Source organism: Pocillopora verrucosa, chromosome 5 (assembly GCF_036669915.1).
Source record: "Pocillopora verrucosa isolate sample1 chromosome 5, ASM3666991v2, whole genome shotgun sequence".
Lineage (NCBI taxonomy): Eukaryota > Metazoa > Cnidaria > Anthozoa > Scleractinia > Pocilloporidae > Pocillopora > Pocillopora verrucosa.
The window spans coordinates 24,060,656-24,077,910 of record NC_089316.1 but is presented as its reverse complement, the minus strand read 5'-3'; the positions used below and the strand labels follow the sequence as shown (position 1 = coordinate 24,077,910).

The following is a 17,255-nucleotide window of genomic DNA, read 5'->3' as shown; positions in this document are numbered from 1 at the left end:
CTTATGCTATTTAACCTGTATGAATATTCCAGCCCCAAACTACATGATTTTATTTGGTGTAACCGGCGATAACAGCGCACACTTTCCATCCAAAGATAGATTATTGGGCAAAGTTTGAGGGAAAACTTTGTTCCGATGCGAAATGCCCTGGATGCTCTTAGAGAGATCGCCACTTAAAGGAGAAATCTCAGAAAATTAACTGATACCAAGACTAAATCCTGGCCATTACGGCCAAAATCTGTCATTTTAAGTCCAGATAAACCAAATTCTGATCGGCAGAAACTAACTTTAAGTACCAATGACTGGGTACAAATCCTCCAAAAGTTAATCACAATTTCCATCTAATATAAACTAAGACAATCGAGCAATCGGACAACTAGTTATTCTCCAATTTCCATAGAAATTCTCCACACATGCACATGGCTATAACAGCTTTACATCACTCATGAGAAAGAAACCGATTGAGAAAAAATCTAAAAAAAAACGGTGGGAAACGTTTCCAAGACGTTTCAACTTCGACGTAAATGCAACGCCCAAATTGGCCTAGTAAGTAATACTTAGATTAAAAATTAACTTTTTACATAACTAGTCGTGATAATTTCAAGACATCATATGGAAAAAAAAAACAGTAGTTTCAGCAGAACATCAAAGATTAAGCTCTAAAGAGCAGTTCAGTCAAGCAAAAATTGAAAAGTCAACTTTTGAATCAAAGGAAATCCGTTCTCTTGTTAAACTTGACTTTGGCCGTCTTTTTGTTCTTCTTGCTTTGAAAAGAAGACTCTTGAGAAAGATTCATAAGTAGCTTACTGTTTTCTGGTTCAAATATCAGCGTTTGCAGGTATCCGAAAACACTCTGGGATTCAAATGCTCACTGCCTTAACTGAAAAATAAAAAAAGCTAAGTTTAGGGAGGATAGTTGAGTTTTCATGAAATATTTCCTAGCACATGCGGAAACGATACATTGCACAACAGCATTGTTTAAAAAGAAATTTGCTTTTTTACTCCTACTATGTTTCCTGACAAGAATGTCATCATCGTAAACGTGTCCACTTGATTGTACTGCATCTCAATTTGCAGGAGCAAAAACTAAATTCGTAAGCCAACTGAAAGGAAAATAACACGCAAGTATCACTGCTCATGCATAAGCTATAATGATGATTTAAGGTAACTTTGTATTGAATAGAATGTATAAACAGAATATTTACTTGTTTCGGCTTCCAATATCCTTGAAATCTAGTTTGACGTCATCACCAATGAGTACAAATGGTGCCCAGTAAATCACCTCCTTGAACTTTTCAATTTCTTTCATACACTTCATGGCCTGATTGAGAGCTTCACTTGCCTTCTTGCCTTTGGCAAGTGCATCGTAGAAGAAAGTCATGAACTCCAGGGTCCCCTCGTCGCTAATCCTCCACAAGGTTACCACAACAGATCTAGCACCGGCACCTAAAAGTGCACGCGCCATGCCGACCACACCCTCAGCCATGACCTCCCCACGAGCAGTGTGACAGCAGCTAAGTACAACCAGACGTGCTCGCAACCCAGTCTCTATGACATCTTTCATCGTCAGTAGATAGTCTTTCTCTTGCGGCTGAGGGTTTTCTCTTGTGGCGTTTGGTGCCAGGATAACTTCTCCAGTTTCCATTTTGCCGTGCGCTGCTATGTGAACTAAGGCCACTGATGATATTCGTTTTAACACTTCATCTTTTGTTGCCATTTCTCTAGTGAGAGGGGAGACATTGAGGATACGTCCGATCATCTCCACTTCTTTCTTTGCTCCTGGAAGTTGCACCAAAAGTGTTCCCTCATAGATGAGATGTTTGAAACATGGGTCACCGACAAGCAATGCACCAGTCTTCGCGTGAAAGTCAGCTGGACAATCATGAATTTGTTGCAACGTCGTCAGAGAGGGAAGCACACGAATTCTGAAAGAATCACTTAGATATGACGAATTAGAGCCCTGCAACGCTGCAAAAGGTACAAGGCAAAATGGCCCCTCAGGAACGAATGTGATCTCGTCGTTGCCTTCGATCAGATCAGCAATAGGAGAAACGATGATGTCATGCAGCTTCTTTAAAGCACTTGATTGGGAATGCCTCACATCAACTCGGATCATACCATTGGCCAATTCCTCTTCTGTCGACAAATCAAATGGAGGATATTTGATTGCAACAGTATCTCTTGCACCGATCTCCTTAAGAGCAAATTTGTTCAGTAACTTAATGAAAACTTCCAATTCAGACCCATACTTATAATTGTTGATGTGTACTTTTCTCACTTTTATGCCATCATTGCTGAAAATCCAGAAGTAAAGGCACGGTCCCCTCACAGCTATAAAAATCGTGTCTAACGGAACAAGATTCAGAGAAACACACGAATCTCTGTGCATTGAAGAACATCCAGGGTAATATTTTGTGTCCATGAGATCTCTCAGAGCTTGAGCACGTCCTTCTTCTGCGGCAAGAAGAGCCTTTTCATTTTTACCTTGCTTGATTATTACACACCACAAGCCTTCGTATGCACTTTGGTGCTGATTACGAAAACTAATTTTCCACTGATCGTTAAGTTGAAGACTGGCCCTGATATCATTATACAACAGTACACTCGAGCGATAGCAGCGAAAGGCCTTCTGTAGTTTTCCTAGGCACTCATAAATGATACCAACAGAACTTAATGCACACGCCTCTCCAGTCTTGTCTCCCACTTCCTTAGCAATTTCCAGATGACGTTGATGGTACTGAATGGCTGCTTTGAACTGTCCTAGACCTTGATAAGCGTTGCCGAGACTGCCATAACTCAATCCCTCACCGGCCTTGTCTCCCACTTCTTTAGCAATTTCTAGATGACGTTCAAGGTACTGGGTGGCTCTTTTGAACTGTCCTAGACCTTGATAAGCGTTGCCGAGACCGCCAAAACTTTTTCCCTCTCCGGCCATATCTCCCACCTCTTTAGCAATTTCTAGATGACGTAGATGGTACTGGATGGCTGTTTTGAACTGTCCAAGACCTTGATGAGCGTTGCCGAGACTGCCATGACTGAATCCCTCTCCAGCCTTGTCTCCCACCTCTTTAGCAATTTCTAGATGACGTTGGTGGTACTGGATGGCTGTTTTGAACTGTCCTAGACTGTGATAAGCGTTGCCGAGACCGCCAAAACTTTTTCCCTCTCCGGCCATATCTCCCACCTCTTTAGCAATTTCTAGATGACGTAGATGGTACTGGATGGCTGTTTTGAACTGTCCAAGACCTTGATGAGCGTTGCCGAGACTGCCATGACTGAATCCCTCTCCAGCCTTGTCTCCCACCTCTTTAGCAATTTCTAGATGACGTTGGTGGTACTGGATGGCTGTTTTGAACTCTCCTAGACTGTGATAAGCGTTGCCGAGACCGCCAAAACTTTTTCCCTCTCCGGCCATATCTCCCACCTCTTTAGCAATTTCTAGATGACGTTGATGGTACCGGATGGCTGTTCTGAACTGTCCAAGACCTTGATAAGCGTTGCCTAGACTGCCATGACTGAATCCCTCTCCAGCCTTGTCTCCCACCTCTTTAGCAATTTCTAGATGACGTTGATGGTACTGGATGGCTGTTTTGAACTCTCCTAGACCTTCATAAGCGTTGCCGAGACCGCCAAAACTTTTGCCCTCTCCGACCTCGTCTCCCACTTCTCTAGCAATTTCTAGATGACGATGATGGTACTGGATGGCTGTTTTGAACTGTCCTAGACCTTAATAAGCGTTGCCTAGACTGCCATAACTTTTTCCCTCTCCGGCCTTGTCTCCCACCTCTTTAGCAATTTCTAGATGACGTTGATGGTACTGGATGGCTGTTTTGAAATGTCCTAGACTGCAATAAGCGTTGCCGAGACCGCCAAAACTTTTTACCTCTCCGGCCTTGTCTCCCACCTCTTTAGCGATTTCTAGATGACGTTGATGGTACCGGATGGCTGTTCTGAACTGTCCAAGACCTTGATAAGCGTTGCCTAGACTGCCATGACTGAATCCCTCTCCAGCCTTGTCTTCCACCTCTTTAGCAATTTCTAGATGACGTTGATGGTACTGGATGGCTGTTTTGAACTCTCCTAGACCTTCATAAGCGTTGCCGAGACCGCCAAAACTTTTGCCCTCTCCGACCTCGTCTCCCACTTCTCTAGCAATTTCTAGATGACGTTGATGGTACTGGATGGCTCTTTTGAACTGTCCTAGACCTTGATAAGCGTTGCCGAGACTGCCATGACTGAATCCCTCTCCGGCCTTGTCTCCCACCTCTTTAGCAATTTCTAGATGACGTTGATGGTACTGGATGGCTGTTTTGAACTGTCCTAGACCTTGATAAGCGTTGCCGAGACCGCCAAAACTTTTTCCCTCTCCGGCCTTGTCTCCCACCTCTTTAGCAATTTCTAAATGACGTTGATGGTACTGGATGGCTGTTTTGAACTGTCCTAGACCTTGATAAGCGTTGCCGAGACCGCCAAAACTTTTTCCCTCTCCGGCCATATCTCCCACCTCTTTTGTAATTTCTAGATGACGTTGATGGTACTGGATGGCTGTTTTGAACTGTCCAAGACCTTGATAAGCGTTGCCGAGACTGCCACAACTGAATCCCTTTCCAGCCTTGTCTCCCACTTCTTTAGCAATTTCTAGATGACGTTGATGGTACTGGATGGCTGTTTTGAACTGTCCTAGACCTTCATATGCGTTGCCAAGACCACCATAACTTTTTCCCTCTCCGGCCTTGTCTCCCACTTCTTCAGCAATTTCTAGATGACGTTGATGGTACTGGATGGCTGTTTTGAACTGTCCAAGACCTTGATAAGCGTTTCCGAGACTGCCACAACTGAATCCCTTTCCAGCCTTGTCTCCCACTTCTATAGCAATTTCTAGATGACGTTGATGGTAGTCGATGGCTGTTTTGAACTGTCCTAGACTGCGATAAGCGTTTCCGAAACTGCCATAACTTTTTCCCTCTCCGGCCTTGTCGTTCATTTGTTTAGCTAGTTCCAGATGACGTTGATGGTACTGGATGGCTGTTTTGAACTGTCCTAGACCTTGATAAGCGTTGCCGAGACCGCCAAAACTTTTTCCCTCTCCCGCCTTGTCTCCCACTTCTTTAGCAATTTCTAGATGACGTTGATGGTACTGGATGGCTGTTTTGAACTGTCCTAGACCTTGATAAGCGTTGCCGAGACCGCCAAAACTTTTTCCCTCTCCGGCCTTGTCTCCCACTTCTTCAGCAATTTCTAGATGACGTTGATGGTACTGGGTGGCTGTTTTGAACTGTCCTAGACTGCAATAAGCGTTGCCGAGATTGTCATGACTTTTACCCTCTCCAGCCTTTTCCCCAACTTCTTTAGCAATTTCCAGATGACGTTCATGGTACTGGATGGCTGTTTTGAACAGCCCTAGCCTTTGATAAGCGTTCCCGAGATTGCCATGGCTGAATCCCTCTCCGGCCTTGTCTCCCACCTCTTTAGCAATTTCTAGATGACATTGATGGTACTGGATGGCTGTTTTAAACTGTCCTAGACTGTGATAAGCGTTGCCGAGATTGCAATAACTTCTCCCCTCTCCAGCCTTGTCTCCCACTTCTTTAGCAATTTCTAGATGACGTTGATGGTACTGGATGGCTGTTTTAAACTGTCCTAGACTGCCATAAGCGTTGCCGAGACCGCCATAACCTTTTCCCTCTCCAACCTTGTCTTCCACTTCTTTAGCAATTTCTAGATGACGTTGATGGTACTGGATGGCTGTTTTGAACTGTCCTAGACTTTGATAAGCGTTGCCAAGACTGCCATAACTTTCTCCCTCTTCAGCCCTCAGCCTCATCTCTTTAGCAATCTTCAGATGACGTTGATGGTACTGTATGGCTGTTTTGATCTCTCCTAGACCTTGATAAGCGTTGCCAAGACTGCCATAACCTTTTCCCTCTCCGGCCTTGTCTCCCATTTCTTTAGCAATTTCTAGATGACGTTGATGGTACTGGATGGCTGTTTTGAACTGTCCTAGACCTTGGTAAGCGTTGCCAAGACTGCCATAACTTTTTCCCTCTCCGGCCTTGTCTCCCACCTCTTTACCAAATTCTAGATGACGTTGATGGTACTGGATGGCTGTTTTGAACTGTCCTAGACTGCAATAAGCGTTGCCGAGATTGTCATGACTTTTACCCTCTCCGGCCTTTTCCCCCACTTCTTTAGCAATTTCTAGATGACGTTGATGGTACTGGATGGCTGTTTTGAACTGTCCTAGACTTTGATAAGCGTTGCCTAGACTGCCATAACTTTTTCCCTCTCCGGCCTTGTCTCCCACCTCTTTAGCAATTTCTAGATGACGTTGATGGTACTTGATGGCTGTTTTGAAATGTCCTAGACTGCAATAAGCGTTGCCGAGATTGTCATAACTTTTACCCTCTTCGGCCTTTTCCCCCACCTCTTTAGCAATTTCTAGACTACGTTGATGGTACTGGATGGCTGTTTTGAACAGCCCTAGACCTTGATAAGCGTTCCCGAGATTGCCATGGCTGAATACCACTCCGGCTTTGTCTCCCACCTCTTTAGCAATATCTAGATGACATTGTTGGTACTGGATGGCTGTTTTAAACTGTCCTAGACTGTGATAAGCGTTGCCGAGATTGCAATAACTTCTTCCCTCTCCAGCCTTCTCTCCCACCTCTTTAGAAATTTCTAGATGACGTTGATGGTACTGGATGGCTGTTTTGAACTGTCCTAGACTGTGATAAGCGTTGCCGAGATTACCATAACCTTTTCCTTCTCCGGCCTTCTCTCCCACCTCTTTGGCAATTTCTAAATGACGTTCATGGTAGTTGATGGCTCTTTTGAACTGTCCTAGACCTTGATAAGCGTTGCCGAGATTGCCATAACTTTTCCCCTCTCCAGCCTTGTCTCCCACCTCTTTAGCAATTTCTAGATGACGTTGATGGTACTGGATGGCTGTTTTGAACTGTCCAAGGCAGTCATAAGCGTTGCCGAGATTGCCATAACTCTTTCCCTCTCCAGCCTTGTCTCCCACCTCTTTAGCTATTTCTAGATGACGTTGATGGTACTGGATGGCTGTTTTGAACTGTCTTAGACCTTGATAAGCGTTGCCCAGATTGCTATAACTTTTTCCCTCTCCGGCATTGTCTGCCACTTCTTTAGCAATTTCTAGATGACGTTGATGGTACTGGATGGCTGTTTTGAACTGTCCTAGACCTTGATAAGCGTTGCCGAGACTGCAATAACTTTTTCCTTCTCCGGCCTTGTCTCCCACCTCTTTAGCAATTTTTAGATGACGTTGATGGTACTGGATGGCTGTTTTGAACTGTCCTTGACTGCGATAAGCGTTGCCGAGATTGCAATAACTCTTTCCCTCTCCGGCCTTGTCCCCCACCTCTTTAGCAATTTCTAGATGACGTTCATGGTACTGGATGGCTGTTTTGAACTGTCCTAGACTGTGATAAGCGTTGCCGAGATTGCAATAACTTTTTCCTTCTCCGGCCTTGTCTCCCACTTCTTTAGCAAGTTTTAAATGACGTTGATGATGCTGGATGGCTGTTTTGAACTGTCCTAGACCTTGATAAGCGTTGCCGAGATTGCAATAACTTTTTCCCTCTCCGGCGTTGTCTCCCACTTCTTTAGCAATTTTCAAATGACGGTGATGGTACTGGATGGCTGTTTTGAACTGTCCTAGACTATCATAAGCGTTGCCCAGATTGCAATAACTTTTTCCCTCTCCGGCCTTGTCTCCCACCTCTTCAGCAATTTCTAGATGACGTTGATGGTACTGGATAGCTGTTTTGAACTGTCCTAGACTGCGAAAAGCGTTGCCGAGATTGCCATAACTTTTTCCCACTCCGGCCTTGTCTCCCACCTCTTTAGCAATTTTTAGATGACGTTGATGGTACTGGATGGCTGTTTTAAACTGTCCTAGACTGTGATAAGCGTTGCCGAGATTGCAATAACTTTTTCCCTCTCCGGCCTTGTCTCCCACCTCTTTAACAATGTTTAGATGACGTTGATGGTACTGGATGGCTGTTTTGAAATGTCCTAGACTTCGATAAGCGTTTCCGAGATGGCAATAACTTTTTCCCTCTCCGGCCTTGTCTTCCACTTCTTTAGCAATTTCTAGATGACGTTGATGGTGCTGGATGGCTGTTTTGAATTGTCCTAAACTGTCATAAGCGTTGCCGAGATTGAAATTACTGAATCCCTCTCCGGCCTTGTCTCCCACCTCTTTAACAATTTCTAGATGACGTTGATGGAACTGGATGGCTGTTTTAAATTGTCCTAGACTGCGATAAGCGTTACCGAGATTGCCATAACTTTTTCCCTCTTTGGCCTTGTCTCCCACTTCCTTAGCAATTTCTAGGTGACGTTGATGGTACTGGATGGCTGTTTTGAACTGTCCTAGACTGGGATAAGCAATGCCGAGATTGCAATAACGTTTTCCCTCTCTGGCCATGTCTGCCACTTCTTTGGCAATTTCTAGATGACGTTGATGGTACTGGATGGCTGTTTTGAACTGTCCTTGACTGTGATAAGCGTTGCCGAGGTTGTAATGACTGAATTCTTCTTTGATCTTGTCACCCACTTCTTTAGCAATTAGAAGATGACGTTGATGGTACTGGATGGCTGGTTTAAACTGTCCTAGACTGCAATAAGTTTTGCCGAGATTGCCATGGCTGAATCCCTCTCCAGCCTTTTCTCCCACTTCTTTAGCAATTTCTAGATGACGTTGATGGTACTGGGTGGCTGTTTTGAACTGTCCTAGACTGTGATAAGCAATGCCGAGATTCCAATAACTGAATCCCTCTCCAGCCTTGTCTCCCACTTCCTTAGCAATTTCTAGATGACGTTGATGGTACTGGATGGCTGTTTCGAACTGTCCTAGGCTTTGATAAGCGTTGCCGAGACTGCAATAGTTTCTTCCCTCTTCGGGCTTATCTCCCACTTCTGAAGCAATTTCTAGTTGACGCTTATGGTACTTGATAGCTGCTTTAAATTTTCTTAGGCCTTGATAAGTGTTACCGAGATGGAAAGAACTCTTTGCTATGACTATTAGTTCAGCATTAGTCTTCCTTAGTAATTGAAGCAGAAGTTTGTTGTTATTTTCAGTCTTAAACGTGTCAAGGGTAGATAAATCATGAGCAGATTTGCGAAATGCAGTGGATATTTGTATTTTAAAAAAACAATGAGAGTATCAGATAGAACCTTAAGACTGGAATGATAATTCGAACGTGGGGTTTTTTTTAGAGATTTGATTTCAAGTCATTTGAGAGTTTAAACTAGCTCTACAGCGCATTTATTGGTTTAGTTTCGGTTGTCATGGTAATGCTCGTCTGAAGACAAAAATGAGGGGCATTCAGCTCAAACTCTGGGAATTAACCCTTTAACTCCCAGATCAAATTTGTAATTCTCCTTACTGTCAACCATACAATTCTTATAGTATAAGCTCAAAGATTTCGGTATTCGATCAACCAATTATCGAAAAATTAATATATTTTTCTTTACTCTCATCACTTATCTGGTTGATATTGTATTGATGTCGTCAGGAGAAATTCTGTCTTGGTCGTTCATGGGAGTTAATTAATATGGCCTATTCTTTTGAGTAAAGTTTCTTGGAATAATCGAAAGAACTCTTCAAGAGTATTTTAGCTTTTAATCTACTCAGTGAAGGACAGGAGAACATTGCTTGCATTATGTGTTGAAGAATCTCTCCGGAACGTATTGTTTCCCTTGAAATATTACTCGCATTGCATCTCGTATCACCTTGAAACATTCGTTAAAGGATACGGTCAATCCCATATACAACCAGCTCCTTGCTTCTTCATACCAGCAAAGTTCGACACAAGCTCTGGCTCCTGAAAAGGAGAGAATAATTGGTGGTACGAAGTAACTCATCACTGTTATAGTATAAACGTATTGATAAAATGGACTTAATTTCCCATTTAGCCGGGAACAAAAATTGTGATAATGAAGGAAATTTGAACTTGTAGAAGAACTGAAGATGAACAATAAGAAGCTAATGCAAAGCGGCCACCAATTAAGTTTCAATTGATGATGATAACGATGAATTCATATTAAGAATTCTTTTTAATGTGCTCTTATACGCTTTTCAGCACTTTTCGGGGAAATTTTCGGGCAGACTGCATTGAGCAGTTTACAACTTTTGAAAGGGAATTTTTCATGTGCCTCCTTGAGTTACAGAGAAGATGCAAGAAACGGGGCTTACGGTTTTCTGTTCTTATCCGGGACAAGAATATCAAACCATTTGCAGATGTCACAGCTTAGGCGGCAGCACATTCTCCTCAGATATTTTACGACTCTGAGTGTTGGTCCGGTCTTGGGCTTGAACCCTCGACCTCCGGCGCTCTACAACGTGAACTAAACAGGCAGCGGTATTTGAGAGTTTATTGACATTTTCTTATGCTTTTTACCCACATAACAGACATTGACACACCAGATACAATTGACACTTGGGGTGCAGTTACCTGCCATAAACCACCCAATCCTCTCTTGACGAAATCAGAGAACAGAATGTTGATGGCTTATGTCTGAAAAACCCACCTTTCTTAATAGCTTTGATTAAAGTGGGTTCCAATTGAACAGCAACTGTTGCATCATCCAGACATTCCAGGTAGTTTGCTATGAGATTCAGGAGATGAGGTTTAAAAAAGTGGTCATCCAATGAAATTGCAGCAAAAAAGCCGGAAAAATTATAATTGCTTAAATTGCAGTCTTATAACGAGAATCACTTCTTTTCTTAATTTTCATCCACTAAAGGGGGATTTATGTATTTGTGCTTTTCCTCTGCTGTTGCTCAACTTCTTTCTGCAGACTGTGTATTCCGATATCTTGTAACGCTGCATGAGAGATTTATATATTTAGAAATGAAATTGTTACCCAAACGGAAATGAGCTGTTGCCCTGTTGCTGTAAAGCTTGGCGTTCAGTCGTTTATCTTTGCAGTTCACTTGAAGTCCTTCCGTGTAGGAGTTTATCGCGTTATTGGCTTCTCCTCGTGTGTATTCTTTGTTACCTTCCTCGAGACATACTTTCGCTATCCCTGAAAACACACCATGTTAGTGTTAATGATTTAGTAATGAGTTACACGACCCTTGGCGGATGATGCCAACTTTATAATTCCAAACGAACTGTTAGGTTAAAGGAGCTTAGTGCTATGAAAAAAAAAGTTAGAAAAGTTTAGTATTTGTACATTTTGTTCCATTAAAATGTGTAAGGTGTTGGGAGTCTGGGCTGTAGCTTAATTGGCTACAATCAGTTCAAGTTTTACGATTTACATTTCGGTCAATAGACTCTCCAAAAACCCTTTTACACCTGGGTTACGTTTTTAAAAGTATCCCAAATTTCACCGGGAGATCCTATTTCAACTCAACTTTGTTTACAATTGCACTTCAGGAGACTTTAGCTGTGCATTTTGTTTGCTTTAAAATATGCACGCTATCTGGAGTTTCAGCTGTAGCTTGGCTATAACCAGATCAAGTTTGTTTGGTTTACATTTAGGTCGAAAGACTTTCCAAAATTCCTTTTACACCTGGGTTGCGTTTTACAAAATGTCAAATTGGAATATAAAACCCCATGAGTTGTTGAGGAAAAATGTATAAAGCAAAGCAAAGCCAGGACCCAAAAAGGTTAAAACTTGTGAATGTTCTGATAAAGAAAAGAAACCTCGTGCTAAGAGTGACAAGTGCGTCAGAAAAACATGCTTTTTCCTTTTTCTCTTTTTGGTTTATTACATTCATGTAATTGTCTATTGAAAACATGCTCGTAGAGGCTCACTGGAAAAAAAATATTATTGGGAAAATACTACTTTCTCGCGAATTTCCATTTTGCCTGTTGTGAAAGTCAGGGGTTCTACTATTTTGTTAGCCGGTGGTTTACAGCGTGAGCCTGGTGTTGACATAACTGGCCGAAAAGATGTAAAATACTTAGAAGACCAAAACAGGCGATACGACCGAGACAAAATGCCTCCTCTTCTCTGTACAATTCTCAAATTGCGTGAAAGCTCCTCCGAACAGGTATTGAACAATTAGGGACAAAAAGGTGTTCGCGTAAATACTTTCCTTTTGGCGGCCTAAAAAAAGTTCCCTGTTTGCAAATTTTTCAAAACTGGACTTTGACAGGTCTACGGGTACCAACAGTTCTCTCTTACCGAAAATGACTTTCATACTAAAAATGACCAAATTTACTATATTTTTAAGTGCAAAAGGAAAATACTTTTTACTGCATAGATATCGTTCATTTTAGGTGCAAATTGTAGATACATCTTTTATCTCCAAAACATTGTGCGTTGATTTACAGATAAGCACTTCTAAAACTCAGAAAACCGAGTTTTACCAAGCCTAGAAGGCCAATTTTGGCTCATTCTTCTTTAATTTAAGGCTCTTCAAAGCGTAGTCGCGTTCAAATTTGCCGCTTTATTGCTAATGAAAAAATTAATGATATCTACGCATTCTTCTCGATCGGATCGAGCAATAAATTGTTTTTTCCTTTGTTTTTTTAATTTTTCTGACAATAAAGTTTAAAATTGAAAAAAAATCTTTTGCTGTTTCAAAAACTTATCCACAGAACATACGCAAATTTTGATGTAAATGTGACAAAAACTTCACTGGGACGTCTTTCAAAACGGTGTTCTTACCTCTTAAAGGGTCATTGTATACATCCAGTTCAGCGTCACTTGACGTGACTTGACTTTCCTCTGTTGCTGAAATTACCGAGAAGATATTTCAACTTTGTCAGTGATCACAACTATGTGCAATTACAACTAGCGCTCTAATACTGGCGTATTTAGTGGATTCCTCAAAACATTCAAGTCGAAGTGGTCCAAAAAATTGAACACCAGAATTAAAGTATACTTAATTAACAAACGGTATAAAATCACCATGACGAAGTCTTTCCCTGTTGCTTTTTCTCACCTGTAGCTGGAAACTCATTTTTCACCTCCAGTTCTTCTCCCGTTGTTGGGAGGTTGCTTTCTGCCATAGCTAGAAATAAAATTGAATCGATTGTACTGCGCTACATTGTTAAAAATAAAAAAGAGGAGACTCAGTTGAGAGTAATCTAAAGAAAACGTTGTATACTTAATCATAGAGGAAGAATGAGAATCTCAAAGTTTCCTAGTCACGCATTTGTGATTGCGTGACAGCTCCAGTCAAGTTCCGCGGGTTCTGTCATATTTGTTTGTTTTCGCAGTCTCATATGTTGAAACGTCGTTCAAGGCTGTCCCTAAACAAAATGCGCGAGTTGCAATAAACAACCCAGTTGTACCTGATAGCCATGGATAAGCATCGATCAAAAATAATGCAATAAAAGACTCTTTCTCTCATTCCTTCATTTTATCGCGTGTGGGGCTGGGAGAATTCGCGAAACATATTCCAAACCGAAACACCTACGAGGGTTTGCGTTATCGTCACGAATTCTACCAACACCCCGCGAGCCTATTGCGTAAAGAAACTCGTTTATCGACCCTGTTCCTCTACAAAGTGCATGTGTAAAATGTCTCCAAATTATGTTGGGAAAGGATCCGATTTTTCATTTCGAATTAAAAAAAAGGCACTGAATACGAGGTTAATTTGAGGGACTGGAGAAGAGTAACTCGAGCTTCTCGAGTTGCAACCCGGTAGAGAATATTTTTTTCTTGAGGAATTTGTTTGTTGACGTCATGGGTGTCAACAATAGGAATATGAATCACGCTCGCGTAATTGAATTCAATTAGACAAATTTATTAGCTATGTTATAATTAACAATTGATTCATACGTCAGAGTGCGTTCATCGAGTTATGAAGCACGCGGGAAGTTTGGAGAGCACGAAAGATGCGTAAGAGTTGCTTGAGGCGTAACCGAGAGCAAGTCTAGCTTCTTGAGTGCTCTCCAAACTTCCCAAGTGCTTTATATCTCGATGAACGAACAGCTGACGTATAAACCAATTGTTTCATAACATTTTCAACCCGATGGAAAATTTTTTTCTCGAGGGATTTGTTTGTTGACGTCATGAGCGTGAAAAATAGGAATATGAAGCACGCTCGCGCAGTTAAATTTGATTAGACAAATTTGCTGGCTATGTTATAATTCAATTTCGGACATTGTAATACAACAGTTTCTCATTACAAGAACTGTTTCCTTTAAAAAAGAATTGAATTTACCTTCAGGTAAAAAAAAAAACAATTGAAAAAAAAAACAGCCCACATGGAAAGTAAAACTGTCATGTTCATAAATTCGGTTCTAATAACGACCTTGATACCTTCATATGGGATGATACAAATGGTACATTAACAGCGTGCGGTGGAGATGTCACGTTTTGGAAACTGAAAAAATTCTGGTATTTCACCGACAACCATATTACCGTTATTATTACTATATATCGCGAATGTTACGATATCAAAAGAAACGTAAGGATTGTGTATTTTTTTTCAACCTCGCGCTTTGTTTCAAACTTCGTTTGTTTTCGAGAGATAATAGCTGGTTTTGATATTGACGGGAGCTATAATTATATACAGCACGTTACCTAGCTTTGTCACATACTCATCACGCGCTTCTGCCGCATGATCATCACGCACAGTTAAACGTTAAACTCCCGTGATCTAATTGTGAATTCTCCCCTCTAGCTGCTACATGTTTTCTTTCAAAGTAGGTACGAAAATTGGTGCCAACCAAAAATAACGAATTCTACCTGATAAAACTTTGAGTGTTCTCATTACCTGTTTGCTGGATAATGTATTGATATTACAGCGATAAGTTACAAGTTATATCACTTCTGGGAGTTTAAGGGTTTAGGAAATTACATCGCGTGCAGACTATTAAACCACGAGGCAAATGAGAGAAACCAATGAAATTTATAGGTGTATGTAAGAGAAATATTTTCACGTCTGACAACAATAACCCGTGAAAATTCGACTGAAATTAGACTTAACTGTTATCTGCTGCACGAAAATTAAGATAACGACCTTTATTTATAAATAAAATGAGCTCTAAACAGCTCTAATCAGTTACAGAATGAAAATTGATTTGTACCTGTTCAACTGTTATCCTCTGAATCCCTCTATACTCCAAATGATATCATTTATTAATTCTACATGCCTGAAAATATCAAAAATAATATTTTGCTCTACAACAATTTCGATGAAAAAATGAAGGTCACATATTCACGAGTTTGAAAGATCTAACGTCATCTAATGCCTAGTTTCGTGATCAAAATTGTTCTTCTTTAAGAAAGTTATTGCGCCTGTTTTTATGTTTGTTTTTTTAATTATTACTTGTTTACATGTTTCTCGATGGCGATTAATTAATTCTGTGATTTAAATTCAGCTCTTTTTCTTTCAGTGCAAAACATTCGCAATCCGCAAAACCCCTTTTCTCCTAAAAGCAGGACATGTTACACTCTGCCAGAACTGAATCGATGAGGATGAATTCACACCGTGAGTTATATTGTAACAATGCAATTTCTCTTCAAGTGATCAACTCAATATATCCCTCGTTCAATATGATACACATTTGTTTTTGGACATCTTCCCATTAGCGTTACAGTTCTCTCAAATTTTCATTTTCCGCTCTCACCGTGACAACTTCATAAAGTTTCTAAAAATAATAACGGCAAGCTTTTTTCTTGTAAATAATTTCCACCAATTCTGCGCTAAATATTTTTGCAGTCAAAAGCGTAGGTGTCCAGTGAAATCACCAGAGGGAGATACAAAGCTAGAGAAATCACATCAATAATATGTATTCTTTATGTAAATGTTTTTCCAATTTTCTCGTCTTTCGATTATAGTATGCTACATATTTCTTCATTATCTTTCCTCACCTCAAGAATACTTGTAATAAATTTAACTCCAATAAAGTTCTTTTCCAAGAAAAATACTTGACTTCTCGTTGTATCTAGAGAAAAGCATATTCAAATCGTTTCGCGTCTTGGAAAGAATTAAAGCGAATGCCATAAGTACTCCTCTTAAAGAAATATCCGAGGAAGATATTAAAAATTTGTTTAATCTGTGTACTCCATGCATCTTTGTGTACAGAAACCCTCAGTATATCTTATAGGAATTTTATGAATAAATTGTTACTGAACCAGTTGTCTTTAAGTTGGAAGAGAAATCTGAGGCCCTAGCTCTCTGTCTCTTTGAGCTCCAGAATTGTCTGCCGAGTTTGGATGAGTAAGCGAGACCATAAATAAATGTATAACAGTTCATACCGACAAGTGACGCACTTGATACTGGAATCTCAAATGCCGCAGCTTCGTAAATCCCTCATGGGAAGATAAATAAGCTTCCCTTAAGGTCTGGTATGTTTATCTACATGTCAACATTGATATTTAATCTGTCGTTTAACCTAATCTGACGGATAGGGTTTTTTTTCGGTCGTCGGTTAAAAATGCTATTTTCCTTTGTCACGAAGGAGCTTGAAATTTCCTTTCTATCGTTATGTATTTTAAGACATGAAACTTTTGACAGTGATGATCTAAGCAGTATGCAGGATGATCCTTTATGTATCCATTGTATGCCATGGATCATTAACGAGAAATTTATTGCTATATGTGAGAACTTCAGATTGTAAAATCCGATGGTCTAAGATTCGATCCTGCGTTCGTGACGAGTAAACAAGATCGATATTTCTTTCTTTCTTTTGTCTCACATTTCAAATTATTTCCATTTGTATCTTTAGTCAATACCCGTTTACCCCATTTACTGCATTAGGTCGCTATTAACTTATTCTGTCCTCACCTTAACTCCTGTGAAAATGTGATTTGCCCCACAAGTGCGTAACAAAACGGTGCACTTGCTAACACCAGCAGTATTGAAGAAGCTGAATATGAGCTCATCGAACTCGAAACAGAAAATGGTGTATCATTGTTTATTTCGTGATCCATGATTCTATTATGTAGCTACGCTGTTTCACTATTTATACGTCAAGTTTGGACAGGGCCCCATATTACATTTTTTTAACTTTTTATTTTCATTAGGTCGGAGTATAGCACAATGATATAAACATGCTATTTTTTTTAGTATACTTATTTTTTGCTGATGTGATGGTCGTTAAACCATCGCCTGCTTAGGGTGATCGAAGGGCGCTGGACTGCCATACGAGAGGTCTTGACAGGACAGGGAAAAATGAGGCACACACATACTGAACGCATAGTGAAGGAAATTTTCTTATTAAAGATGCAGGCGATTTGTCGGCCTGGAAACTTGACAAATTTTTTAGGAAAAGTTGACCAATAGAGCTTTAATTCGACGGGTGAGTGAAAAGAAA

The 17,255-nt window shown here is 40.7% G+C and overlaps 4 protein-coding genes across 5 annotated transcripts in view; 1 reads left to right on the top strand and 3 right to left on the bottom strand.

Moving 5' to 3' along the window:
* The window catches only part of LOC131776306 (uncharacterized), a 174,881-nt gene that overhangs the window by 136,804 nt on the left and 20,822 nt on the right, over positions 1–17,255 (top strand). The gene's annotated exons all lie outside the window — the stretch shown is intronic.
* Positions 1–17,255, bottom strand: part of LOC136280820 (uncharacterized) — a 40,350-nt gene that overhangs the window by 13,952 nt on the left and 9,143 nt on the right. The gene's annotated exons all lie outside the window — the stretch shown is intronic.
* Positions 1,050–9,510, bottom strand: LOC136281113 (tetratricopeptide repeat protein 28-like). Its single transcript, XM_066167319.1, has 7 exons — positions 9,505–9,510; positions 8,345–9,109; positions 6,665–8,257; positions 6,037–6,304; positions 5,527–5,799; positions 1,206–3,006; positions 1,050–1,103 (listed from the first exon to the last, which is right to left on the bottom strand). The coding sequence occupies exons 1-7, from the start codon at positions 9,508–9,510 to the stop codon at positions 1,067–1,069; spliced, it is 4,743 nt and encodes a 1,580-aa protein (XP_066023416.1). The 3' UTR covers positions 1,050–1,066.
* Positions 9,691–16,859, bottom strand: LOC136276910 (tetratricopeptide repeat protein 4-like). The gene is made up of 8 exons (XM_066167318.1): positions 16,727–16,859; positions 15,811–15,884; positions 15,024–15,089; positions 12,929–12,997; positions 12,652–12,717; positions 10,897–11,058; positions 10,561–10,638; positions 9,691–9,854 (listed from the first exon to the last, which is right to left on the bottom strand). Exons 4-8 carry the CDS (start codon positions 12,993–12,995, stop codon positions 9,691–9,693), a joined length of 537 nt encoding a protein of 178 aa, XP_066023415.1. The 5' UTR covers positions 12,996–12,997; positions 15,024–15,089; positions 15,811–15,884; positions 16,727–16,859.